The following is a 26,784-nucleotide window of genomic DNA, read 5'->3' as shown; positions in this document are numbered from 1 at the left end:
TCTTGACTCTACTGTCAAACAGTGGATTTATTCCACCATATCCTTTGACCTTCTCGCCACTGTTATGGAGAAAGGTTCTACTGCTATGGCTACTTGGAACCGTATAGCTTCTATGTTTGAGGACAATCAGAATTCTCGTGCCGTCGCTCTCGACCAGGATTTCATCTCCACTCGCATGGAGGATTTTCCTAGTGTTTCGGCCTACTGCCAGCGTCTGAAACATATCTCTGATCAGTTGCGGAATGTTGGTGCCCCAGTCAGTGACCATCGTCTTGTTCTCCAGTTGGTAACTGGTCTCACTGAGCCTTTTCGTGGTGTTGCCACCCTGATCCGTCAGAGCGAGCCCTTGCCCCCTTTCCTCAAGGTCCGCTCCATGCTGATTCTAGAGGAATCGGGTCTCGCCAAGATGTCCGGCCATGCCTCTCAGACTGTTTTGCATACCTCTGCTTCCCGTCCACAGGCCTCCGTTGACTCTTCTCAGCAGCGCCCCACCTACCGTAGCGATCAGGGACACTCCAACCATCGTTATGGGTCAGGGCACAATCGCAATTATCAGGGTAGGTCTGGTAAACCTAAGAAGAAAGGTGGCTCTCATCATCATGGATCTTCTGGCTCTTCTGGTTCCTCTGCTGCATCTCCTCCACCATGGCGCCCACCTCCGCAGGCATCCTGGAATCCCTGGGGTTGGGCTCCTCCCCCTGGTTGGGCCCCTTCCCCTTGGGGCATGCCTCCCTGTCCTTACCCGACATCTCAGTGGTCGCGTCCCATGGGTCCTCCGCAGCAACCCAGCGTTCTAGGTCCGCGTCCTCAGGCCTACACCGCTACCGCTTCTCCAGCACCCACTGATATCGCTGCTGCCATGCATACCATGTCTTTGACTCCTCCAGACACCACATGGTACATGGACACCGGCGCCTCATCCCATACTACGGCATCTCAAGGTACTCTTACGTCTTATTCTAATTTAAGTCATTTAAATCAGAAACTGATAGTTGGTAGTGGTCAGGGCATTCCAATTCGGGGTTCGGGACACACTTCTATTCCTACCCCATACAAACCTTTAGCACTCAATCATGTCTTGCACACTCCGCGAATTATTAAAAACTTAATTTCTGTGCGACAACTCACTACTGACAATAATGTTTCTGTTTCTTTTGATCCTTTTGGATTCTCGGTGTCGGACTTCCAGACGGGGATGCCTCTCCTGAGATGTAACAGCCCTGGCGACCTCTACCCAGTCACCCGTTCCTCTCCTTTTGCTGGTCTTGCTTCTGGTGTCTGGCACAATCGCCTTGGTCATCCTACTTCCTCAGCTTTAAGTCACCTTAGGAATAATAAACTTATTTTTTGCGAACCTTCAAGTTCTAGTTCTGTTTGTGATTCTTGTGTTTTAGGCAAACATGTTCGGTTGCCTTTTAGTTCCTCTGAAACTATTACTTTGAGGCCATTTGATATTTTGCATAGTGACTTATGGACGTCTCCTATTTTAAGCACTGCTGGTCATCGTTATTACGTTTTGTTTTTGGATGATCACACTGATTTTCTATGGACGTTTCCAATTGGTACGAAATCTCAAGTTTATGAAATATTTACTTCTCTTGCTACACTTATTAAAACTCAATTTTCCGCAAATATCAAATGTCTCCAATGTGATAATGGACGTGAATATGACAATGCCTCTTTCCACCGGTATTGTAATGCTAATGGTCTTATTTTTCGCTTCTCTTGCCCTCACACTTCTTCTCAAAACGGCAAAGCAGAACGCAAAATCCGCACCATTAACAATATGATCCGCACTCTTCTAGCGCATTCGTCTGTTCCTCCTTCTTTTTGGCATCATGCCCTTCAAATGGCAACGTACCTTCTGAACATTCTGCCCCGCAAGACTCTTCAGAATGATTCTCCTACTCAGTTGTTGTATCATCGTGACCCTTCATACTCACACTTACGTGTCTTTGGTTGTCTGTGTTTTCCTCTCTTTCCTTCCGCTACAATTAACAAATTACAACCATGATCGACTCCGTGTGTTTTTCTGGGGTATCCGATGAATCACAGAGGTTATAAATGTTATGATTTGTCAAACAGAAAAGTTATAATATCGCGGCATGTCATTTTTGATGAAACCCGATTCCCCTTTGCCGACCTGTCCTTGAATCCTGCCCCTTCTTATGAGTGCTTCACCGAGGACCTCCCTCCTTATTTGATTCACCATTGGCAAACTGTGTCCTCCCGACCACCTGACCCTCCGGTTCCGCCGTCGAGGCTCACGGCCTCTTCGCCTTCATTATCAGCTCCCGTCTCCCCTCCTGCTTCTCCCTCGCCTTTGCCTTTGCCTCCGGTCCCACCTGCACCACCCGTACGGACCATGACTACCCGTAGCATGCACGGCATCTCCAAACCTAAAAAGCCTTTTAGCCTTTCGGTCTCTATTGATGACCCGTCCATCTCACCCTTGCCTCGTAACCCAAAACAAGCCTTATCCGATCCCAATTGGAAGTCCGCTATGCAGTCTGAATTTAATGCACTTATTAGAAATAATACGTGGGAGTTGGTTCCCCGTCCTTGTGATGATGTCAATGTTATTCGCTGTATGTGGATTTTTCGCCATAAAAAGCAGTCTAATGGTTTGTTTGAGCGTTATAAGGCTCGTCTTGTAGGTGATGGCAGGTCTCAGATTGCAGGTGTGGATTGTGACGAGACTTTCAGCCCTGTGGTAAAACCGGCTACCATACGGACAGTTCTCAGCATTGCTCTCTCCAAATCCTGGCCCATTCATCAGTTGGATGTCCAGAATGCCTTTCTGCATGGTGATCTCCATGAGACTGTCTACATGCATCAGCCATTGGGTTTCCGCGACTCTCAGCACCCGGACTATGTCTGTCGTCTGAAAAAGTCTCTTTATGGTCTGAAACAGGCGCCTCGTGCTTGGTATCAGCGGTTTGCTGACTATGTTTCCTCTATTGGCTTCCAACACAGCTGTTCAGATCATTCCCTTTTTATCTTCCGGCGGGGTACTGACATTGCCTATATTCTGCTATATGTTGATGACATCATCCTCGTTGCTTCTTCTCATGATCTCCGCAAATCTTTTATGGCACTTCTTGCATCAGAATTTGCTATGAAGGATCTGGGTCCTCTGAGTTATTTCCTTGGCATCGCTGTCACTCCGCATGCCGGTGGCCTTTTCCTCAGTCAGAGCACTTATGCTAGTGAGATCATTGCCCGCGCCGGCATGGCGTCGTGCAACCCTTCTGCTACTCCGGTTGACACCAAGCAGAAGCTCCGTTCTTCTTCTGGGACTCCTTGTGAGGATGCCACTTTGTATCGGAGTCTTGCTGGTGCCTTACAGTACCTCACCTTCACTCGTCCTGACATTTCCTATGCTGTTCAGCAGGTGTGCTTGCACATGCATGCTCCCCACACCGAGCATATGCTTGCTCTCAAGCGTGTCTTACGCTATGTTCGTGGCACTCTGACTTATGGTCTTCACTTGTATCCCTCCCCTTTTGCGAAACTTGTTTCTTATACGGATGCTGACTGGGGGGATGTCCTGACACCAGACGCTCTACTTCTGGCTACTGTGTTTTCCTCGGTGACAATCTTATTTCTTGGTCGTCTAAGCGGCAACCCACCCTCTCTCGCTCTAGTGCTGAAGCTGAATACAGGGGTGTTGCTAATGTTGTCTCCGAGTCCTGTTGGATCCGCAATTTACTTCTAGAGCTTCATTTTCCTCTTTCTCAGGCAACATTGGTCCACTGTGACAATGTTAGTGCCATCTACCTCTCTGGAAATCCAGTGCACCATCAGCGTACCAAACATATAGAGATGGATATCCACTTTGTTCGGGAAAAGGTCGCGCGTGGCCAGGCTCGCATCCTTCATGTTCCTTCCCGTCATCAGATTGCAGACATTTTTACTAAGGGCCTTCCTCGGGTCCTTTTTGATGATTTTCGTTCCAGTCTCAGCGTCGGTGAACCTCCCGCTTCGACTGCGGGGGTGTGATAGAATAGAATATTCTTATATTTATTATTCTGTAATTATGCATGTAATTAGGATTTAGCCTTTATTATTAGTCAACTTTGTATTTGTATAAATAGAGGTTTATTCATCAATAATAGTCACGGAATTGATTTCCTTCAATTTTAACATCTGAATCAGAATTCTTTTATTGCATCTGATAGAAAAACCAAATTCAGAAGTAAGTAAATTTCTTACTTATTGTACAATCAGGCAAGTTTGTCGGCAACTTGGGCATAACAGGTCCACCTTTTTTATTAATGGGAAATGAAATGCTAGTGATGTTTACCTCTTTAAAACCAAGAGAAACCCATAAACTTTTTGTGTGATAAACACAAGCACTATAAACACAACCACCAACTTACCACTATCAAATTAAAAAGCCTTGTAGAGAAACAATCGTTGACACTTGTAGCAGCTCTTTGTTTTCTCTCTAGATTTCAATTCTCTTTGTATTCTACTATACACTAACTTTGGTTCTTGCTACTTAGCTATATCAGAGGTGTAGGTGGAGATGTGGCGTCTTGTGGCGGCAGTGACTAGGAATCTTCAGAACACAAAGAAGAGTTCCAGGGTTGCAGATGAGAGCATGTTTGAAGCAGGCCATGACAGAGGAATTAGAAGATCACAACATGGTTGGAGTGGATTCTCACTCATATATACCATTCTCCATGCTCCCATATCAATTCTCTCATGTGTGTCTCATCCTCAGGCTAATGGTGTAGATGGGGCCTGGGTTTCTGGTGAATTTTCTCAGATTTCTGAAATGAATCATATTATGGTGAATGACAGCATGAGATATGCAATTTTGATGTAGGGAATTAATGTAAATATATAACTATGGGTATTGGTTTGGGTTTAGTTTCTTTCATTAGGAACTATATGTATTAGAATGGGCTTTGCTCTCTTGTCCTCAATTTTCCTTTCTTATTGTCTTTTCCTCTGTTCATAGTTTGAATCATGTAAATTACATTGGGTGATTGCATGTTTTGGCCCAAGATATATATGACCTACCATTAGTTTGAAACTTTGAATCCATGTACAAGAATTTTCCACATGTGTCAATGTTAGTAGTGTATTTCTGGAGTATATTAATTAAGTTTTCTTCTTCCTCCTCCTCTTTAATTTTCCTCATCCTTTTAACTGAAAAATTTGAATCGATGTAAATTTTCCCATATGTCAATGGCAGTAGAGAAGTACACATGTTCTCTGGAATGGACAATTATATCTATGATAAGTCTTCTTCATCTTCTTTTCCAATTAATGTGTATAAGAGTCTTTTCACATCAGGTTAAAATATGTGTTAAGAGTTCTAGTCACATTCTTTTTTTTTTTTTTAATTTGTCCATAATTTTAACATATGTAATATGTTGTTTTAGTCCTACGTTTTTCAAAAGTAGCTTGATTAGTCCCTAAAAACACCCTAATGATGAATGGCTAAACATATTACTTCTATTAAATCCAGGGAATAAAAATGAAAAATTTAAAGGAACTCATTCGAAAAATGAATTTTCAAGGACAAAAACATACTTTATAGTGAAAGGAAAATATTTGGGTAGAGCTGATAAAAACAACAAATATATGGCTGATTGTTCTCTTGTTAGTCATTATAAGAATTTGGTGTACAAAGTTACTCAAAAGAGCAATTTGAGATTTAATAAAAATTTCTTAAACAGCAATAATCTCTTTCTCATAAACAGACTAGATAGGGCACCAGTAGTCCAGTAGTTAGTGTTTTGCTGAAATAAGCAATAGGTTGCTTGCTGGTCTTGCATCAAAACTGCTCCTATGCCATGACCAAAACCATCATATTCAACCCTTGGTTCTTTGGTCTTGGTCAAGTTGACCTTAGTTCCTGAATTCGGGTCAAGTTGACCCGCCCCTAATCAAGTCGGTTGGAGACTGGTGAGCTGAGCCTCACACTGGCAATCCGACTTTGGGTTGATCCATGGATGACCCAAGTCGGAACAACCTGAAGAGAGAGAGAGAGAGAGAAAAAAAAATATTAAAATAGTTTGGTTGTATATATTTTACATTTTGTTGTTGTCTGATTGATGCCTTCATGAATAAGTATTGATATAATAGAATATGGGGCACTTTGTGTCTTGATGGTTGATTCATGCTTTATACCTGTTGTTTGGTAACGGTTCTTTTGTGTTTGTAAAGCTAAACTTTTGAAAATGTCTACATTTACGGGTGAAAGTTCAGGTGAAGATAATTATATATAATTTTTGTTTTCTGATATGATGAATCATATATATGCCAAGTTGGGAGGCCATAGAGGATGCCCCAGTGGAAAAGAGAATATGACAAAGTGATGAATCAAAAGCATTACAAACAAACTGAATGTAATCAAGCACATAAGCGTGAAGTGGGTTGGTGGAATTCATCTTGGTTCACAATAATTCATGAAAATTTAGAATAATAATTGAAGAGACTAATTATTGAGACTGAAATTATAAACTGAGATGATAAATTATTAATTTAGCATGATATATATATAATTTCTAGTTGAAGTGAAAGTGAAAGAGATAGTAAATAAGTGAGCACTTAAAAATCAATTTGGAATCTAAAAATATCACTTTCACTATCACTTTGGACTGCTGATTTAGATATATCTCAATTCTCAACTCTTCTATTAAGAGTTAAGACATTTCATTGAACTTATTGATCACGCTACAAATTAAAAAGTAATATTTGAAAAGCTTGATCCTCAGGCTTACCAAATTATGTTATCCAAGATATGGGAATCTCTTGGAATAAATTGTTGAAGTTAACCCAAACATCCCAAGATGCTAATACCTAGCTTTATGAATTCGAAGGCCTTGAGTCGATGATTGTTGCGAATGTACAATATATGGAAATCAATCAAGCATTATGAATAGACTTCTTTACTATAAAGATTAATTCTTTTGAATACTATCAACAATGCAAACTTCTTTCTCTATCTCTTCCTTTTTTTATGCTCTATCTTAACTATGGAAATCAATAGGGGACGTATGAAAATGACTTTCTTATGTGAGAATAATTAGAATATATTGTGACAAAAAAATAACTTTTAATCTTACCGTTCATGATTAGGTCTAACGATCACAATTTATTCTCTCATTTCTCACACTAAAAGGTCATTCTCATAAGATACATGATTATGGTTCATTCACACCTCATTTTCTCATCTATCTCATTTTCATTCATTTCATCTTTCTATCCCTCTTTTCTTTTCTATCACACCACTCATCATATCTATCATTTTTTTCTCTTCCCATCTTCATAAGGTGTAGGTGACTAGAGTGTGGATAGAACTTTATTCACCAACCATAATGAATAGATCATTCCAAGAGTTGTGTCTATTTATTCAAACATAAAATTTTCATTCTTTCATTCAACTATTAAATCATAGTATTTATTTGCTACACGACCAATCTGTTTGCTTGTTCTACATTCTAGAAAATCTCACTTCTCATGAGATGGAAGAGACAATAATTGGAGATGATAATCTTTAATCAATCTCTTTCTTGCATAGTTTTTATTCAACCCAAGGCATCGAAGAAATTGACAACTTGAGTGAAAAGAATATTGAGAGTGATCGTTAACATTTCTATATTTTGATAAAGTGCCTTTGATGTCTTTTATGTTACTCCTGTCACTTAGAAAGCAAGGTTATAAAGCGCAAAATTCCATTTCTTCCTATATCTTATAATATCTTGTTAATTAGTACTGTCTTCCGGCACTAAGTGAGTGTGACAAGCAGATTGTAGTACCCTAGTACATCATAGAAAAATTTAAACACAACTTTATTTTACTTTACTTTTTCTGACAAACATGGGTTTCTTTTGCACTAAAATGAATCATGAATTGACAAACTGCACCTCAACAAAAGAAGTTTAACTATGAAAACAACATATGGGTAAAGATAGTGAAAAAAAATTTACACTTCAATAAACCAACTCAAGGAAGAAACAAAACAATTAAACCACCCAAGAGTTTATCAAAAAGCATTTAAGACGACTAGAGTAACTTAAATGAAAAAAAAACAAATGCAGATTATTTGCAGGATTCGGATAAACAAAGAAATAAGGAGAATAAAATACAGTTTTAAGAGAAAAAAATTCCTCCAGAGTTTCTTATAACGTGTTAAATCCGAGTATAGGAAGTTCATATGCTTGGAAGAATCCTCATTTTTAACTTCAGTTGGCATGGGAACAACTCTTCTAAGATGTATAAGTCACTATTAAGAAGAAAAGAACTTCATTTCACAAAATATTCTTATTATAATTTTCTATTTTCACTGATAATTATGAAAAGGATTAGTAATGAGAATGACAATCTTGTCAGTTTCACTGACACTATATTTATGCTGAGAAACATGGCATCGTACAAGAAAGATATATGCAGCTCAATAATAAAGATTTCTAACGTTTATGAAATTATCTAATGGTATTTGTGAACATATCAGATTGCCTGAACCAATTATTTTGTGATTTAGTTTTGTAGGGTGATTACATTGTGATTACAGTTGCATACAGTAAGTATCATGAATCCTTTCTTGGCAAAGTGCTCAATATCCATAGAGAACAGTTGTTAGAAAAGAATGCTTCGGGAAATTGTGTGCCTAGACTTCACACTTGAATTTAAAGTTTGATTGTAATCAATCAAGAAAGCAATGAAGGGGCTGATTAAGAAGTAGTTAGAAGTTAACTTACAGCCTAATATATAATCAGTGCCTAACTTATACTATTTTTTTTTGATACATCGGACTCTAATCACCTAACTTAGAGTTAGGTGATATACTTGAATAAGGGGGGTTAGAGTATATGCTCTAGTACAGAGTATTTGTTTAAAAATAAAGCAGGGAAAAATCCTGCAATTAATTGTTTGAAACAATGCTCAAACTGGACAATATCCTAACTCACCAACATGTCTTCAAATAGGCTCAATTGACACTGCACTTTCAGTCAGGAAATTCTTCATTCGACGCCATTTGAAATTTCTTCTGAATCAATTCCATTTAGTCTGCAATCTACAAAATTAAAGACTAAAATACAGTCAGAAATCATTATAAATGTTCAAACAAAATAGAAAAAGGAAAGGAAAAGAAGCAAATATAGTTCACTGACATTCAGAAACTAGGAGTTGAGATTTTGCAGCTGCTAGTTGAGTTTCAGCAGGTTTAGTTTACATTTTTTCCAATGCAGCACGCTGTTCCATACACTTTCTTCAGCCACAAAAACACGTGCTTTGTCAAGAGGCTTATTTAGCTTGGAAGAAAATGAGAAATCGTGGACAGCACATTAACTGATATCAGAGCACTGTTTGCTTGATGAGGGGTCAGAGATAAGATGATTTTTGTAATGAATATTGGGGGGTTCTCAGATGTTGTCAAAACCTTGCATCTTGTAGGGAGAGCTCACAGCAGAATTAAATTGTCCCTCTGCATTACAATTCTCAACTTCTTCCCATACCCCTATTAAGCATCAGTCATCAAAAGTGAAAGTCGTGGTCATTACATTCCATTTGCTCATTCAACTACACACAGCATATATGCGTAGACTTCTCCAATATACCACTTTATTGTATATATCAAGTGGCCCTGTTTCTGTATGTAAGAACTTGAAGAACTTGATCAACTGACAGATGAGAAATTCCATAAAGATGTAAACATTTTGATCCATTTTCATCATTGGACAGAAACACCTTTACCTCTTCTTTCTTCAGTTTCAAAAGCTTAATAATCTCATTAATACAAGGGAAAAATGCTTGTGGGCGAGCACAAAAAGGCTGAAAAATAAATATCATAGCATGCATATCTACTTCAAATTGATTGATGCCCATCTTAGTGAACCGAATCTCATTTTTGACAATGCTGCATGAAATGTAATGATCTAGCCCCTCTGCAATGCTTCTCCACAAATCTATGAAATCCTTTGTATTGAGATTTATCTTCACAATACGAAGCCAACTTTTTAAATTATCTAAAGCTTCAATAAAATCATTGGAGACTGCTAAATCAACGTCCTCTCTTACAGCAACAAGATTTGTATCATCTTGACCTTCCTCAAAATTTTCTTTGTTTTGAATGTAGTCCCAAGAAAGCGTTTCAAATTCTCGAAGAACAATGGACATAATTTCCATAAGCCAGTTGGTTTCCATTTCAGACAAGCTTTTTATTTCTTCATAAAAAAAGCAGCCACTGTCCATTATATCATCTTGTATGAGTTTGGTAGAATCATTTTCTGCAATTTTCATCTCCAAAAAATCCACAGCATCACTCCATTCTTGCAGTTTAACCCACATATATCTAGCAGTATTTATAAACCCACATGCTTTAATTACAGAAACACCGTCAGAAATATCAGGACATAATTCATTTCCCTTGAACCGGAAAAGCAATATCTTCATAAAATACCATATCAATCTTCCCGCAGCAGATCTAATGAATTGTGCTCGTAATAAAATGGATGGCATGGTTTGGCAGCGTTCAATAATTTCCCAGATAATTTTAAGGAACGATTTTGCAATAGGTGGAGCTTTGTGATCTTCTATATTAGGAAACACATATTCCTGATCAGTGCCAAGTCCAGGTTTAGAGTTGCTGCAAATCACCCATGCTCTCTCCTCTTTCAGCTCTGTATTAAGTTTCTTCCAGGCATTTTTGAATTCTATTTTCGCCCAGATCTTCAGCCAATCCTGCCTATCACAAAATATTGATAGAACTGACATGCTGCTTGAGGGCCCTTCAAAACTTTCAGACTCGGGCAAGAAACAAGTATCTAGATTGACAAGAGATTGCATCTTTTTATCAAAAGCAATGATAAGGTCTATGAGGTGAAGCCATGAAGACAGCACATCAGGCTTCAAATGCTTCACTTGGTATCTTTCAGCAAGCAAGGGAAAAACTTTCTTTTCTAGAAAGCCGGAAAGCATTTGGACCATTGCAGAGACCCAGGCCTCCTTTGCACTACAACTGATAAGCCTTGCCTTATCAATAAGAGGTTGCAAAACATCATCTACTCCAACAATAAAATCACTGGTAACTTTATACGCCAGAGCAAACATATATTCAGGCTGCTCAGTCCATTTGGCAAAGTGGTATTCCATCCTTGATGCCATAGGAGACACTAGCTCACTAATGGCCCAAAGCTGTGTATTGTGCTTCTCTCTTTTTGTAAGATTATTAAGCTGTCTTTCTTCCCTTCTATTCTGCAGATGCTGCAAAGCACAGAGAGCTATAAAACTTCGAGAGTAATTTCTTCTTTTATCTTCATGCATTAGGACTAATGGATTAGGAAGGCCAGCAATTTGCTCACACCCATTTTTCAGCGATAGCAGTTTAGGCGGCCAGCCAAGAGAGACTAGAAGAGCACGGTGATCTGCAAAGACTTGTGGCCGGAGAGCAGCCAAGATTTTGTCAGCCCTAACGTCAACAGACCTCAGAAGACAATGCCACCGCGGATGGAGTTTCACCACCGTGATCAATACTTCTTCAATGCCATTCATGGCTTTTATGGCCTGTAGCAAATTGTCATGCTTTCTTTCCTGCAGCCCAGTACAATCACACATTAGCAGAACACAATCCATGATCAGTAGTTACTTTAATATTCCAACAGACATTATTTAATAACTGAATAAAATGGAAATGGCGTACTTCAGAGATTGATGAAATTGAGGGCTTTGATGAAAATTTACTCCCTGTGAGGCAAGCCATGACAAAGAGAGCAGCATCTTCAAGATCTCCAACCAGAGCTTCCAACTGCAGAGCAGTCTCTGAGACAATAAGTAAGGTAAACTTTACAGCTAGCAGATCAAAAAAGTAGCACCAAATAAACAGCATTTTCAACATAGAGCAGACAACAATCAACACACACGGCTTATAATGCAGGAGAAGATGCAAATATCCAATAACACCATGGAAGATTTCCAATCAAACACATAGAAGGAATTAATCTAAAGAAGACAGAAAATGGGTTTCCCTCTATCAATGTCGCGTCAGCTAATTTTGCCAACATTACAAACAGAATCTATAGCTAAAAAAAAAATTAAAATCAAACATCTTTATTTCATCAAACAGCTGTTTAATGACAACACAAATGCTAATTCTCACGATCACAGAGAACCTAGTAAAGCGCCACACAATCAACCAACTATTTTTGCAGCTGGTGGCAATTGCATAGTTACAATTCTAGGGTGAATGCCACACAAGCATTCTCACAATGGCAACTACAACAACTATAAATCAACAAATAAATTTTAAATTCAAATATTTTAAAACAATAGCACAAGTTGAACCTCACACAGATAAAAATAGAAACAAAATCAAAACAAGACAAAACCAATGAAAACACTCTTGTAATCCAAAATAATAGTAAGATAAAGAAAACTTAAATTTTCATAAAAAAAAAAAAAACACTTGTATTCTCTTCTCTGAGCTGAGTACTCACCTAGATAACTCCGAAGAGAGTCAATTCGGTTCATTTCCTTAGCTAATCGAGGAAGCTCCTCATTCAACACCCACCTAAAACTCTTCGAACCAACCCCATCTGAAAAAAAAATGAACAATAATCAGGAATCAACAAAAACATGAAAAATAATTGGAAAATCGATTTTGGGGATACGGACGAGGGGAAGTGCGGAGGGAGAGATTCTGAAGCGAGAGGGTGAGCTGATGGAAGGAGGAGGTGGCGTTGAAGGAGCGAGAGATCCACGAAACGGTGCGTTTGGTGAGGCGGTTAAGGAGATGAGACTCGAGGTGGGAGCATTGTTGTGTGAGGGAAGAAGAGAGAACACGGTGAGTGGATTCGAGAGAGAGGTCTTGTCTGGTTTTGAAATGTTGATCCAGAAACGCTCTGTGTTGTGGTGTGAGGTCGGTGATGGAAGGTAAACCAGGTTCATGTGAAGAAGAAGAAGAAGGAGACACCATTGTTGTTTTTAGTAACTGCTGCAATGGAAAATATGCAGTGTAATAATGTAACACACTCGCACGCACGCTCAAGTCAAGTGTCTCTGTCGTGTTCTTAAATCTCAAGCATTTTGTCGTAACATTCAAGGGAAACTCAGACCATCCACAATGGTTAAACAAAAAATGTTTTGTTTAACCCTTTTCTACCCCACTTTTTCTCTTCCCAACACTCCACATCATCTTCTCTCTCCAATTCAACAAACTTTCAACAATTACCCACTCCAATGGTTTTGTTTAACTCTCAACACCCTACCCCACCACTCACCACTCACCCTACCCCACCACTTTTTTATTTCACATTTTTATTTAATTTTATATTTTTGTTTTTATAATTACATAAAATTACAATTATCGATTTAAATTAAATTAAAACAATAAACACTTAACGATTTTATTTTTTTTAAATATAGACTTTTTTTTTAAAATATAGACTATAATTTTTTTTTTCTTAACTTAAAACGCAAGACAACAAACTAAGCATACAAGAATTTATTTTATTTTCTTAAAATAAAATGCAAGACAACAAACTAAGCACACAATATCTTAAAATGCAAGACAAGGAAAAACTAAGCACACAACACACAAATAACGTAAATAGTACGATACAAATCATCTTCAATCCTGAGACATTCCAAACTTTGCCCAGATGTGCTTCACTAGATCTGCTTGCAGTTCATGATGAACATTTGAATCACGCAACTCGGATCTAGCACGCACATGATTTGCAAAAGCGGGTAAAACCTCGGTCGAGTATGGTTGCTGTGTACTAGATCCACCTTCCCCAGATTGCTCAAAATCGGTCCAACGTTGAGCATATGTATCTCGTTCATCCTCGACAATCATATTATGTAATATGATGCATGACCTCATAATGATACTCAAGTCATCTATGTCCCACAAGCGAGCTGGTTCACGGATGATTTGAAAACGAGCTTGAAGAACTCCAAATGCACGTTCGATGTCCTTCCGACATCCCTCCTGAACTTTTGCAAATAACTTATCGGGTTCACTTTGAGGAAGTCTAATCGTTTTGATGAAAGTTGGATAAGAAGGATAGATACCATCGGCTAGATAGTATGCCATATTATAGGGACGTTGATTCACAACGAAATTCACAGCTGGAGTCTTTCCCTGTTCCACGTCATCAAACACTGGTGACCGATCTAGAACGTTTATGTCGTTCAACGTTCCAGGACATCCAAAAAAGGCATGCCAGATCCATAGGTCATAAGTTGCAACTGCTTCAAGAATAACTGTTGTGGTTCCCTTATCCCCTCTAGTAAATTGACCTTCCCATGCTTTAGGACAATTTTTCCACTCCCAGTGCATGCAGTCAATACTCCCGATCATGCCTGGGAACCCCCGCATGTCATTAGCATGTAATATCCTTTGCAGGTCTTCTTGGGTTGGTGCTCTCAGGTACTGTTGCTCATACAATCGTATGATTCCTTTACAGAATCTACGTAAACACTCCAATGCTGTAGTACCTCCAATTTTGATGTACTCATCGACCGCATCTGCTGCCACACCATATGCTAACATTCGCATTGCTGTGGTACATTTTGCTAAGGGTGATATACCTTGTTTATTGGCTGCATCAACGCGTTGGGTGAAGTAGTTATCACTACTTGAAAGGTCATCAACGATTCGAAGGAAAAGATGCTTTTGCATCCGGTACCGACGACGAAACATTGCATCGTCATATGTAGGCTCATTGGCAAAGTAGTCGCCAATTAGCATCTGGTTTGCCGCTGTATGATCTCTACCGAGATATTTTCTACTACGAGGTGCAGCATCTTCTCGAATTTTTCTTCGACGCTCTCTAAATCGGTTGAGTACATAAGCTTCTTCAATTTGACTATTTTGAATGTATGCTGCAAGATCAAAAGGACACTCAGATGGATCCATTTTTTGTGAAATTTGAAGTAGATTGGAAGAGATTTGGGATATTGATACATCAATGGAGCTATGAGTCCATATAAGTAGGTACATTGAATGGTGGTTGAGTGCCGGATTTGAAATAAGTTATCAACCAGAGTTAATTATCGGAAAAGGACAAGATTCGAATTGAGTGGCACATATTCAAACACAGTTACCCGAGAATCATAAAAGCCAAACACTACTGACCTAACACCACGGGCAAATTATTAAAGCAAACACTACAGACTTGACACCACTGGTGGATTTGAAATAAGTTATCAACCAGAGTTAATTATCGGAAAAGGACAAGATTCGAATTGAGTGGCACATATTCAAACACAGTTACCCGAGAATCATAAAAGCCAAACACTACTGACCTAACACCACGGGCAAATTATTAAAGCAAACACTACAGACTTGACACCACTGGTGGATTTGAAATAAGTTATCAACCAGAGTTAATTATCGGAAAAGGACAAGATTCGAATTGAGTGGCACATATTCAAACACAGTTACCCGAGAATCATAAAAGCCAAACACTACTGACCTAACACCACGGGCAAATTATTAAAGCAAACACTACAGACTTGACACCACTGGTGGATTTGAAATAAGTTATCAACCAGAGTTAATTATCGGAAAAGGACAAGATTCGAATTGAGTGGCACATATTCAAACACAGTTACCCGAGAATCATAAAAGCCAAACACTACTGACCTAACACCACGGGCAAATTATTAAAGCAAACACTACAGACTTGACACCACTGGTGGATTTGAAATAAGTTATCAACCAGAGTTAATTATCGGAAAAGGACAAGATTCGAATTGAGTGGCACATATTCAAACACAGTTACCCGAGAATCATAAAAGCCAAACACTACTGACCTAACACCACGGGCAAATTATTAAAGCAAACACTACAGACTTGACACCACTGGTGGATTTGAAATAAGTTATCAACCAGAGTTAATTATCGGAAAAGGACAAGATTCGAATTGAGTGGCACATATTCAAACACAGTTACCCATACATTAAAGCAAACATTACATAGCTGTCACCACTTGAAAATTATTAAAGCAAACATTAAAGCAAACATTAAAGCAAACACTACAGACTTCACACCACTGACAAGTTTGACCGATTACAGACAAAGACTCGCTTGAAATTAATTTCCAAATAGCTCTTTGGACAACTGCTCTAACAACTCTTTCTTACGGTCACTGAGATGCTCTTCCGAAGTTAGCTTTAGATACATACTAACTTTCTTAGCATTAGTCTTCTCTTTCATCGCATTAGTCTTCTCTTTCATCAATTCGTTAGTCTCTGCTTGCACCAATGCTATCTTTTCCAATTTTTCAAGCTCTTTCTCCTTGAAATGGATATAAGAATCCCACTCTTTGTCCACCACCTCGTCAGCATCTTCTCTAATTTTCTTTTTACTCTTTTTTTTAGCTGCCTCCCTACCCATTGGACGAGGAATTGATCCTATAGAGTTTGAGCCACTTGCATCACTGTCGTGTGATCTCTTAGATCCACTACTTCTCGAGCCACTATTTCCTCCTACCTGACTACAAAAACGTGGTTGATCACGGAGAACGCGCCATTCTTCCATCAAAGTAAATTGACCAATCTTCCCACTTGCGTATAATTCCTGCGCTCTTGCGATAACATCATCCTCCGACCAACCGCTTCGATGCTCACGCTTAGCGCTATCATAAGCGCCAATCCATTTACCCAGTCTTGTGTTCATATAATTCCAACGGTTTCGGCAGGCAACCCAATCGCGCGGAGGATCGAATGAGCAATGCTCATTACAATACTCAGCGATATCTCTCCAAAATGTTTCTCCTTTCTGGTTTCTTCCGACAACACTGTTTGTTCCGCAATTAATCCACCCACTAATTAGCACTAGATTTTGTGGAGTGTTCCATGCGGGTAAATGGGCTTTTTTGCTCTTAGGAGTGATTTCATTGACTTCATTATCAGCTGACCCGCCACCAAGATTGACTTGTGTTGAAAATTCCGGAAATTCCGCTACATCAACACTCGGAACATTTTCAGGAACCACTGGCATATAACCACTAGACTGAGGTGTTTGAGATGAATATCTCACAGATCCATAAGATGGATGAGAGTTTGGAACAATTGATGACTGGTTAAAATTTTGTATGTTTTGAGGAGGTTGGTACGAATATTGATTCGGATCTGGATAATAGTTTGGATTTCGAGGACGTTGGTTGGAGAATTGATGGGGGACTTGATAATAGTTTGGATTTTGAGGACGTTGGTTGAACAATTGATGTGGGACTTGATAATTGGTGGGATTTTGAGGATGTTGGTAAGAAATTTGATTTGGATCTTCATAGTTGTTGTGGTTTTGGTTGTAAAATGGGTTGTTTGAAGAATTCTGGGTGTTGAAATGGGGATTGTTGGGATCCATTTCAATACAAATGCTAATAGATAGATAAATAAGATGGTGAGAGAGATAATAAGAGAGTGAAAAAACTTGGTTTTTTTTTCTGTGTCCAAATCAAACGAACCAAGTCTCTATTTATAGAGAAAAAAAAATCATGAATTTTGGTATAATTTTTTTTTTCAGAAAATATTTTTTTTTATGAAATAATTGAGTTCAAAAGATAAGGAAAAACGAAATCCGGACGGACCAACCAGAAGCAGCCACGTGGCAGGGCAGGAAAATTTTTCTCTCTCTCCCCTGCAGACAAGGCGCGTCACGCGCCTTGTCTGGGCGTGCAGGCCACGCGCCTGCGGTGGCCACTGGCCTTGCGCCACGTGGCACACCGCAGGCTCCTTTTTTTTGTTGAAAATCTTCAACATTTTCTCCCTCTCTCTCCTCTTTCAACCAACTTCAACAAACCATTAAACCTATTAAATACAATTCAACACAATTCAACAACACTTTCAACCATCCATTGTGGATGGTCTCATAATAATCACATCAAAAAAAGAGAAACGGATAATTTTGTTCAATGCTTATATTCTACTGGCGTCGGTAGGAGGTTGGCGACATATGAATTGGGTAGGGGAAGGTCTATAATTTGATTCGTGATAGGTGTAATTAATCTTTTCAACGTAAAAAAAAAATATATTCTACTCTCACCATTTAAAAAATAGTTTTTTTTGAAAGAAAAAAAAATATTGTTGTTTAAGATAATGCACATTATTTTAAAGCTCATACATTTTTTTTTTTCTAAAACTAGTATTTTTTCATATTTTCTCTCTCGCTTTTCTTTTTAAATACGTATATCATCTATTTAAGTTTTTTTTTCTAATTTGTTATACTTTGAATCGATATCTCAAAAACATTTTAATCTTCAAGTTGTATATACGAAAACATTTAATTTCCAAATCAATCCTTTAAAACTATTTGATATCAATTTTTTATGGCATATTTGATATCATTTTGAACGTAAGTTATTATATTCATTTTTTTTTTGTTATATCAAAAAATAATCATAATCATTAAAAAAAAGACTTTCTCAGCATACAACTTTTTTTTTGAACGTAACATCAAATAGATTAAATCATAGCCGGCATCGAAGCCAAAATATCATCCTGAAGAAGGCTATACAAACCCGAGGGACGTTCCTCTATCCAAACAATATCCGAGAGGGTAGAGACGTTCCGGGCCATGAAATCAGCACATGATAATCAATATTTATTTGAAAAATATTTTTTTTTGGAAAATCAATAATTATTATTTCCTTTTAAGAGAAAATTATAAACAAATATTTTCTTTTTTATTTTGCATATGCTTAATTTTTCTGACCTATTAACCATTTATAGTAAAACATTAAACTTAGCTTGAATTTTTTATATCTATTAAAAATATCAAGATATATTTTTCTGAAAATAGTAATTCATAAATTATATCAAAATAACAAATTAAAATATAAATTTAAAGGAATTTGAAATAAAAAATAATGATTTCATACAAATACAGCATATAATAATCAATATTTAATTGGTAATTTAATTTTGAGGAAAACTAATAATCGATATTCTCTTTTTTAAGAGAAATTTATAAATCAACAATTTGTTTTCTATTTTTTATTTTGAATATATTTGATTTTTTTAAGCTATCAAAAAGTGTACTCTATAATTATTGAAGTTTTTTAACATTTAGAACAAAAATGTATGGGGCTCAAACTTAGCAAATTTATTTATTGATTTATTATTCTGTTTTTAAAGAAAATTATATTGATAAAAAGTGTTGAGAACTGGACTCTTTCAATATGAATATAGTAACGAAGCCAAAAAAAGTTGGTAAAAACCCAACCAAACATATAAAAACCTTAAGCCCCTGAATTGCAAACCGTAAACATAAACATATGCTTGAACATTAACTCCTAACAAAATAACCCTAACAGCGCCAACAAAACCCAAAAGATACACCAAATACACTACTTGGAGGGGCCTCCAACCGCGGTCATAAGATTGATCAAAACGGAACCAACAACCAACTTCAAAGCATAAACCGCCGTGCCAAGGGGCAATTGAAAACCGAACAAAAGATGACCCCATAGAATATTGTTCTTTTATTTAAATTATTTGAGATTTCTCCAATGAAGACAAAAAGTATAGACCTTCATAAATATAATAGTATAATTTTTTATAAATTGATTATTAGGAAAATAATTTCCAGGTAAATTCATCATTTTAAACCCTTGATGGCATTTTTTAATTATCATAATTTTCAATTGAAGTTTCGTATTCTCAATTAAAATTAAAATTTCTTATTTTTTAGAAAATATTAATATATAAAATCTATAAAAATTAAATTTAAATATATATATTTCTTTTTTGTCCTTGGTGGTTGTCACCACCTGTTTGAAATGTGGTTGTATGTTTTTCCCACAAAAAAAAAAATTTCTAACAAACATTAAAAGTTTTAAAGAGATGCACAAATATAGTATGATACAAATTTCAGACTTTAAATAATAAAAGTCACCAGTGCATTGCACGGGTTACTCAACTAGTTATAGCACTAAACTGAGATATTAAGCGAGCTTATTTCTCTTAACCAATCACGAGTCTTACAACAATTACCATATAACTTAGGAACCCGTTAAGTATACAATAAGTTTCATTTGATTAATACTCAAATTATCCTTAAAATTTAAAGTCAAGGGTTGGAATTCAACGCTTTATAAGAAGAGATTGTAGTTTTTTGTAAGGAAGTTGCACTAGTGTTAGACAAATCTATACAATGTTATGTTGTGCATGCATAGCTCTCATATTTCCAATGAATTTTATCTATAAACCATGATAGTGCTTTCTTGGTGCTCAACTACACCCCCTCAACTCTAAATTCAACATAAGGATTGATTCGCTAGCTAGTTTATGAAAAGAACTTGTAGTCCTTCGCAGATAGGATAATATTCCTCATTGCACCGATCGGAGATAATGTCATCAACAATACACCAAGAATAATGCAAATCTGAAATTTAACGATGAGGAATAAAATTAGTAACAATCTTAGTAATGTACTAAATTGAAGTTGAGCCTTATCCAAATGCCAATGAACGTACCCAATTTATAATCCAAGACAAACTAAATTTCTTGGGTTTTTTGAGTTTAAGCCATATGATACAAGGAAGCTGCAAAAAAGATAAAATAAGACAGATTAAGCATTCACTGTGGCTTGAAAACAAAATTCTATAAATTAGGACAAAAATGTGCTGCTTACGAAGTATGATGCAGGGGCAAAGGCAAATCCTCCAAGAAATCCAAGAAGAGAACCAAAGAAAGGGACGCTTATGCCAATAATCATTGTCAAGCCTGCATGAAAAAAGGATTAAAAATTTAACTAAAAACCAATTTATTAAGCTAACAATCTAATTTGAGGCAATGTTAATCACTTACCAACATAAACACTTCGGGTTATTATTCGAAGTGCAAGGCAAGGTGGAAGCTTTGCTTTCTTAACCAAGACGGTTTCGAGCATATCAAACACTGGCATTGCAAATATCTGTTTTTCGCATAATATATCAAAATAAAACATAATGAGATCGAATATTAGCTAATCCATATCGTACTAATAAGTAGGTAGCCAATTTGTTTTCTTATAAGTTGTAGCGGCAAGAGCCAATATGAATTCATAACATACTTGGTAACCTCCAATAACATGGATAACGACAAAAAGGTTAGCTGCAGAAATGAGCCAAACAGGGCGCTCTAGTGTGATGAGGATGTTATCATCAACCGCATTTCCAAACATGTAGTATCCGATCACAGCAACAGGGAGGTAGCAGAAGGCAACTCCGATGTAGGCAAAAACAACTCCCCTCCACATGGGTTTCTTGGAAGGAAGCTCTGGCGATGTAGGCATTGTTGCTTGAATTTCTAGAACCACACTGTGACCTGCAAAGGAAAATGCAATATCTCCCAATGCAGAAAAAAAGTTGAATACGGCATCAGCGGTATTGTGCGATTTAATACTGTAGTCTACATTCGGTTCAATCCCTTTTTTAATAGTAGCACCCCAAGCGATAGTTGAGTACCTATGAGTTCAAATTAAACAAACAATTACAAGCAGGATCAAAATTATTGAAATTGGTCTTCAAAGTGTTGGACGCTAACAAGTTCATTTCTAACTTTAGGAAATACCCTGCCGTCATTGATTTTGTAAAATATCGGTCATGTTAGTCCTTGTGGTCAGATAAAAAAGACTAACTCGACCGACATTTTAGACAATTAAGGACGGAGCAAGTATTTCCTTCTGTTATGGACAAACTTAAGAAGGTCCAATACTTTGAGGAACTAATTTGACCATTAATTCGAAATATTTTATCCTTATTTAGTGTCTTGTTTGGTATCTTATCAATGATGTGTCGTTTAAACAACCGATTAAAATTATAATTGCAAAAAACGTACGTGAGGGACATGGCGGCTGCGCCAAGAGAGACAACAGAAATGGAGTTCAAGTTTGGGCACTGGGCAAGAACGAGATTCACTGAGGCAAAGATGACTATCCAATATGAAGTCTTGATGTCTTTGCAATCAGGACAAAGAGAATCATGAACCTTCTTCAGTGACTTTCCTCCAGTGACCATGTACACGATGCACGTGCCAACTTCAACAACAACTTGTTGAGGAACCACGATATACAGACCCAACTTCTCCCCAAACGCATACTGCCCTAACTCATGGTACCTGTCAAATCTCGTGCCTGGAACCATTTCGTGCATCTCAACCATTTGCCATAGTGTGTACAAAGTGATCACCCATGACAAGGTAAGGATAGTAATGCCGGGACCCCTATTATTTCAGTCAAATGAATCACAAGTAAAATCAAGCAATGATAATCATAATGATATTGATCAATAATTTACATTTTTTTAATAATGAGAATATACATTATAAAGATATGATAAAAATACACGTGACCACTAAATCATTTTTAATCCCAACCCCAACTACACATGTGTTCTTGTGTATATATAAGGATGTGCAATATATATATATATATATATATATATATATATATATATAATGTGGTAGAGGGTCTTATATGTATACTTTAAAGTTAGATGAAAATTTTACTTTATGCAGCGTCATGCTCAAATTTAATAATAGGAAAATGAAAACACCGCTGTCAAACCTCCATCGAAAAGGAACATGAAAACAACAAGTGAAAGCTTGTTTCCAAGTGATTATGGCACAGCTTACAGGTTACTGCATCAAGGGATGCAAGAGCATGACGCTTCCATAAATTTAATAATAGGTCATACACTAATACTAATTTTTTGTGTGCAAAAATGTAGTAATAGAAATTCTATACTAATCAACCATACACTCTTACATTTTTTTTTGGAAGCAAGCTCTTATATATTATTAAAAAAAATTATATTACATATTAACATGAGTTTATATTTTGATAACCATACACTTTAAAGTTAGATGAAAATTGTAATGTGGTAGAGGATCTTACCAACCCATATGTGCCATGGCATAAGGAAGGCTGAGAACACCGGCTCCAACCATGGCCGTGAGATTATGGAAAGCTGAGTAGTACCATTTGGCTTCCCTGGAAGCCGTAACCGGTAGCCAATCATCAATGGCCTTCTGTTTGGCATCAACAACGTTATGTTTTTCATCAGTGTGACCCATGTCTTTCAATTCCTCTCCAAAAACTACTTGCCAATCACTTAAAATTTTTGATGGCAAGGAGTGATAAAAATGCTCATATGTCTCTGGTTGCAAGGTATATGAACCTAATCGACCAGAGCATCCCCGTATAAATCAACTATAACAACCATTATATAGAGAAGATTGAAAAAAGGATATCTATATATAGCATATATAGATGAAACATAATTATTTTCGTTGTTGTAAGAACTACGTTCTCGGAGATTCTCTCCCCCACCACCCACATTTTTGGCACCAAACATGAGGTGCGTGTTCTTTCCAACTTGTTTCCTTCGATGGAAGAATGCTAAAATTAATAATCTTGATAGAATTCACTAAAGAGAATGGTGTACGACAACAAAGTAGCCTGCCAAGTTTAGTTATACTTTAGTTCATTATTTATATTTGGTGCATGAATATGTTTGGTGCTCATTATTTATATTTTCTGTATTCATGAATTTCTACCATTTTTATACTTTTAACTAGTATTTTTATATGTGCGATGCAGGGGGTTAATCATTTTTGTTTATCTTATGTATTTTTTCTTTCTAAATTTGTGTTCTTTTTTGTGTTTATTAAAAGAAAATTTATTATGAATTAAAAGAAAAAAAAATTAATTTTAGATATAAGCAAACATAAATTTGTATTTTTTTCAAGTGATGAATGTATTTGTTTTTACTTTGCAGAAGCAGAATAATTTTATTTTTTGTGGTTTTTGTGCGTACTTTTTTTCTATGAGCTTTGATAGAAAATGCATCACCACTACTTTGCATAATATGTCTTCATCCATGTAAAATGCCATCACTTAAATATTCTCAGGTATCTTTCGAAACAAATGATGCCCTCAAAAGTTGATATGATTATAGTAAAGTAGCAACATGTCTTATAAGATTGTTTGGAGTACAATGCAAAGCTTCTATTACTTTATCAATGTAGTATTTATCATCTTCAAGTAAGCTCATCGTATAACACACGTCCTTGAATGTGTCATACGTAACTTCATAAATTTTTCTTAACTTTAGAGATGATTGAGCCCCTTTGTAAAATTTAACAATAACCTTAGATAATATTCACTTTCTTATCGCCTATAATTTCTCAAAATGTGTGTTTCTTTGTTACGTTTATCAACAGAAATTTTATGAATTAAAGGCATAAAATTAAATTTAGATATAATAAATCATAATTTTTTAAAAGTTTTCTTACCTTGAAAAAACATGAAAAATTAGGAAAACTCAATTATACATGAAAAACTGTCCAATATAAAGTAGGATGGAATCAAGAGGAAATCATTACAAAATCGAAGAGCAAGTTATAACACATTTTGACATTTTAAGCTAAAACTTCAGTATCTAACCTAAGGGTTTATGTACCTGCAAAATGACTAAAAGTTTGAGCCTTAATTCAATTCAAAAACGTCAACACAGACTACACGAAGTGCACATTTTGAATGAGCGGTGTTACTAATTTATATAGTGGTAGGGAAAATAGTTAGTAGAAAGTTTATTTTTTAGACTGATATCATATTTAATATTAAAACTACCATATGTAACTTTTATGTATTAATATTAATATTAATTAATATCTAATTAATAATTCTCTAGATCAAAACATATTAATTGTGTCCTATGAAATTTTGTAGCTTATATGAACTAAATAGTAATGGGCTAACTAATAATATACTCATTTACAAAAAAATCAAGGTAAATAATTAAAGTTTTAATAGAATTAAAAACCATTTAATTTACTAATGGGAGGGTTATTTTCTGCATTAATATCATATTAAACCCACCATCTTGTAACATAAAAAAAAACCCTATAACCAAAAAAAATATTAAACCTACCATCTTTATCTTTTAAGGATTAATATTAATTATTATTTAACTAATAATTCATTAAACCAAAACTAACTTTGTGTGCCTATGAAATTTCCTAACTCATATGAACCAAATAATAATAAATATTTTTTTATAAATTTTGAGGTAAATAGAAAATTGATATAACATGACATTAGTGGGAGGATTGAAACTATCAAATAGAGTTTCAAGGAGAAGAGATAGTGAGAAGATTATTTTTTTGCATCGATATCATATTTAATATTAAAATAACCTCCTTAATTTTAAGTATTAATATTAATATTAATTATTATAATTTTTTTTTTTTGAAAACAAAAGTCATTGTATAGAAATAGGTAAAACTGGTTTTCGACATATAATTGCAACAAACAACAAATCTCAAATCTGGTTTTTATTTGCTTTCATTCTTCAAACCTAAAACTAAACTTTTCACTCCCAATCTCTGTGGTTTGATATTTAAAACCGGTCGAAATTTATGCACTTGCGGATTAGCTAACACTTTTTCTCCATAAGACGATCTTCTGCTAGAAGGTCTTCTCATCTTCTGTCGACAACTCTTCTTTCTGATGTGTGCTGTCTTATCTTCTTTTCAGCTCCGATCAGAATCTTCCCTTTGAAGAATCGTACTTTTAGATTTTGGCTATATCTCCTCTTGATACGATCTTCAACTTTCTTCCTAAGCTCATTTATCATCGTAGAGTCAGACGATGATATCCTTTCTCAAGCTTTGTCTTTTCCTTGTGTAGACGATCCTTGCAGATATGACTTTTCCTTAAAGGGATTGTCTAAGCTGAAGACTGGTTACTTTGACTGTCATTGTTTGTCCCAAATTCCAATTCATTTGAAATCTAAGACAAACTAGTAGATCATAAGTTCTTAGTCTTTGACTATGCTTGTTTGTCCAGAAATTCAATCATATGAAGTTCCAAGATGTAACAAGTGAGTCACGATTGGTTTGCTCCTGAAAAATTAACAACAAGGATTCATTAGATTGTATTTAGAGACACTTGAAAATTGTTATCATTCAAGACAAGATAAATGATGAAGACGTTTGAACTTAACAATCTCCCCCTTTTTTTATGATGACGATTTAAAAGAGTAAACAGAGAGAAGAGATAAAATTATAAGGAGAAAAAACAATTAAAGAAAGAAAACAAGTAAAAACTCCCCCTGAGTTTATTACTTATGTGCTCCCCCTCACATCATTAACTTTTTATGGAAAAAAGATTGTGAGATATAGGTTTTCAAACCAGCCATAAGGAAATGCTTTTGGTTTATAAAACAAAACTTGGTTTCTTTTTACTCTCCCCTTTAAGCTATATATTACACTAAGTAGTTGTTTTCTCTAACTCTGCCCCTTTGGCATTATCAAAAGTTTAAGCACTAAAGCAAGAAAAATTCTGGAAATGAAATGTAGAGATGCAGTAAACAGAAAAGGCATTTCAAATACAAGACAGTTCATGCAAAGAAAAAAAATAAAGAAACGAAGCAACCAAGAACATATCAAATGGATATTCTTGATCAGTTAGGTACCAACATATAAGAAAAGAACAAACTTAGCGAAAGGTTCATGGAGAAGATGAAAGAAAAAAAAAAAATTAGACAAAATTCTTAGCATTCTAAGAGGTGGACTTTCAACCTAATATAAAGAGACATTCGAAAAGCAGATGTTCACAAGAGTTGAACATAAGAATAAAAAGTTTGAGATGTAATCAAAGCATATGTAGCATGTACATATATAATACCAGTTGAATATAAGCAAGACAGAACATGAAACATGCATGGTCTCGATAAGGAGATAAAAAGATTCATTCAGTGAATGAATCAGGAGTGAGACACGAATATTATACATAAGTAACCAGAGAAACGAGAAGATGTAGAGATATTT

The 26,784-nt window shown here is 36.2% G+C and overlaps 3 protein-coding genes across 8 annotated transcripts; 1 reads left to right on the top strand and 2 right to left on the bottom strand.

Moving 5' to 3' along the window:
• The first annotated feature begins 4,531 nt into the window (after positions 1 to 4,531).
• Positions 4,532 to 4,834, top strand: LOC130725459 (uncharacterized). Its single transcript, XM_057576685.1, has one exon. The coding sequence runs from the start codon at positions 4,532 to 4,534 to the stop codon at positions 4,832 to 4,834; it is 303 nt and encodes a 100-aa protein (XP_057432668.1).
• Positions 4,835 to 5,541: 707 nt separating this feature from the next.
• On the bottom strand, positions 5,542 to 13,029 carry LOC130722763 (RINT1-like protein MAG2L). 6 transcript variants are annotated; one of them, XM_057573592.1, is made up of 6 exons: positions 12,634 to 13,029; positions 12,456 to 12,554; positions 11,663 to 11,781; positions 9,135 to 11,553; positions 8,931 to 9,052; positions 5,542 to 5,989 (listed from the first exon to the last, which is right to left on the bottom strand). In XM_057573592.1, exons 1-4 carry the CDS (start codon positions 12,932 to 12,934, stop codon positions 9,598 to 9,600), a joined length of 2,475 nt encoding a protein of 824 aa, XP_057429575.1. In that variant the 5' UTR covers positions 12,935 to 13,029; the 3' UTR covers positions 5,542 to 5,989; positions 8,931 to 9,052; positions 9,135 to 9,597. The 6 variants fall into 6 exon arrangements, with proteins under 6 accessions (XP_057429575.1, XP_057429574.1, XP_057429573.1 ...); XM_057573591.1 differs by having other exon boundaries at positions 5,544 to 5,989; positions 8,931 to 9,037; XM_057573590.1 differs by lacking the exon at positions 5,542 to 5,989 and having other exon boundaries at positions 8,408 to 9,052.
• A 6,957-nt stretch (positions 13,030 to 19,986) lies between these two features.
• LOC130726752 (lysine histidine transporter 2-like) lies at positions 19,987 to 23,163 on the bottom strand. Its single transcript, XM_057578061.1, has 7 exons — positions 22,847 to 23,163; positions 21,790 to 22,173; positions 21,023 to 21,416; positions 20,779 to 20,884; positions 20,603 to 20,694; positions 20,445 to 20,513; positions 19,987 to 20,353 (listed from the first exon to the last, which is right to left on the bottom strand). The coding sequence occupies exons 1-7, from the start codon at positions 23,023 to 23,025 to the stop codon at positions 20,255 to 20,257; spliced, it is 1,323 nt and encodes a 440-aa protein (XP_057434044.1). The 5' UTR covers positions 23,026 to 23,163; the 3' UTR covers positions 19,987 to 20,254.
• Positions 23,164 to 26,784: the final 3,621 nt, after the last annotated feature.

The sequence above is a fragment of the Lotus japonicus genome, chromosome 6, assembly GCF_012489685.1.
Source record: "Lotus japonicus ecotype B-129 chromosome 6, LjGifu_v1.2".
NCBI lineage: Eukaryota > Viridiplantae > Streptophyta > Magnoliopsida > Fabales > Fabaceae > Lotus > Lotus japonicus.
This window is presented reverse-complemented; position numbering and strand designations above follow the sequence as displayed.

What these genes read in the sequence shown, in the direction of transcription:
- LOC130725459 (XM_057576685.1), top strand. Translation starts at nt 4,532, where the DNA reads ATGTGGCGTCTTGTGGCGGCAGTGACTAGGAATCTTCAGAACACAAAG.
- LOC130722763 (XM_057573592.1), bottom strand. Translation starts at nt 12,934, where the DNA reads ATGGTGTCTCCTTCTTCTTCTTCTTCACATGAACCTGGTTTACCTTCC. An exon ending in CTCCCTCCGCACTTCCCCTC is followed by an intron (nt 12,555 to 12,633) that starts GTCCGTATCCCC and finishes TTTTTTTTTCAG; the next exon opens with ATGGGGTTGGTTCGAAGAGT. An exon ending in CAATTTCATCAATCTCTGAA is followed by an intron (nt 11,554 to 11,662) that starts GTACGCCATTTC and finishes ACTGGGCTGCAG; the next exon opens with GAAAGAAAGCATGACAATTT.
- LOC130726752 (XM_057578061.1), bottom strand. Translation starts at nt 23,025, where the DNA reads ATGGGTCACACTGATGAAAAACATAACGTTGTTGATGCCAAACAGAAG. An exon ending in ATGTTATTGGAGGTTACCAA is followed by an intron (nt 20,885 to 21,022) that starts GTATGTTATGAA and finishes TGCGAAAAACAG; the next exon opens with ATATTTGCAATGCCAGTGTT. An exon ending in TTGCCCCTGCATCATACTTC is followed by an intron (nt 20,514 to 20,602) that starts GTAAGCAGCACA and finishes TCTTTTTTGCAG; the next exon opens with CTTCCTTGTATCATATGGCT.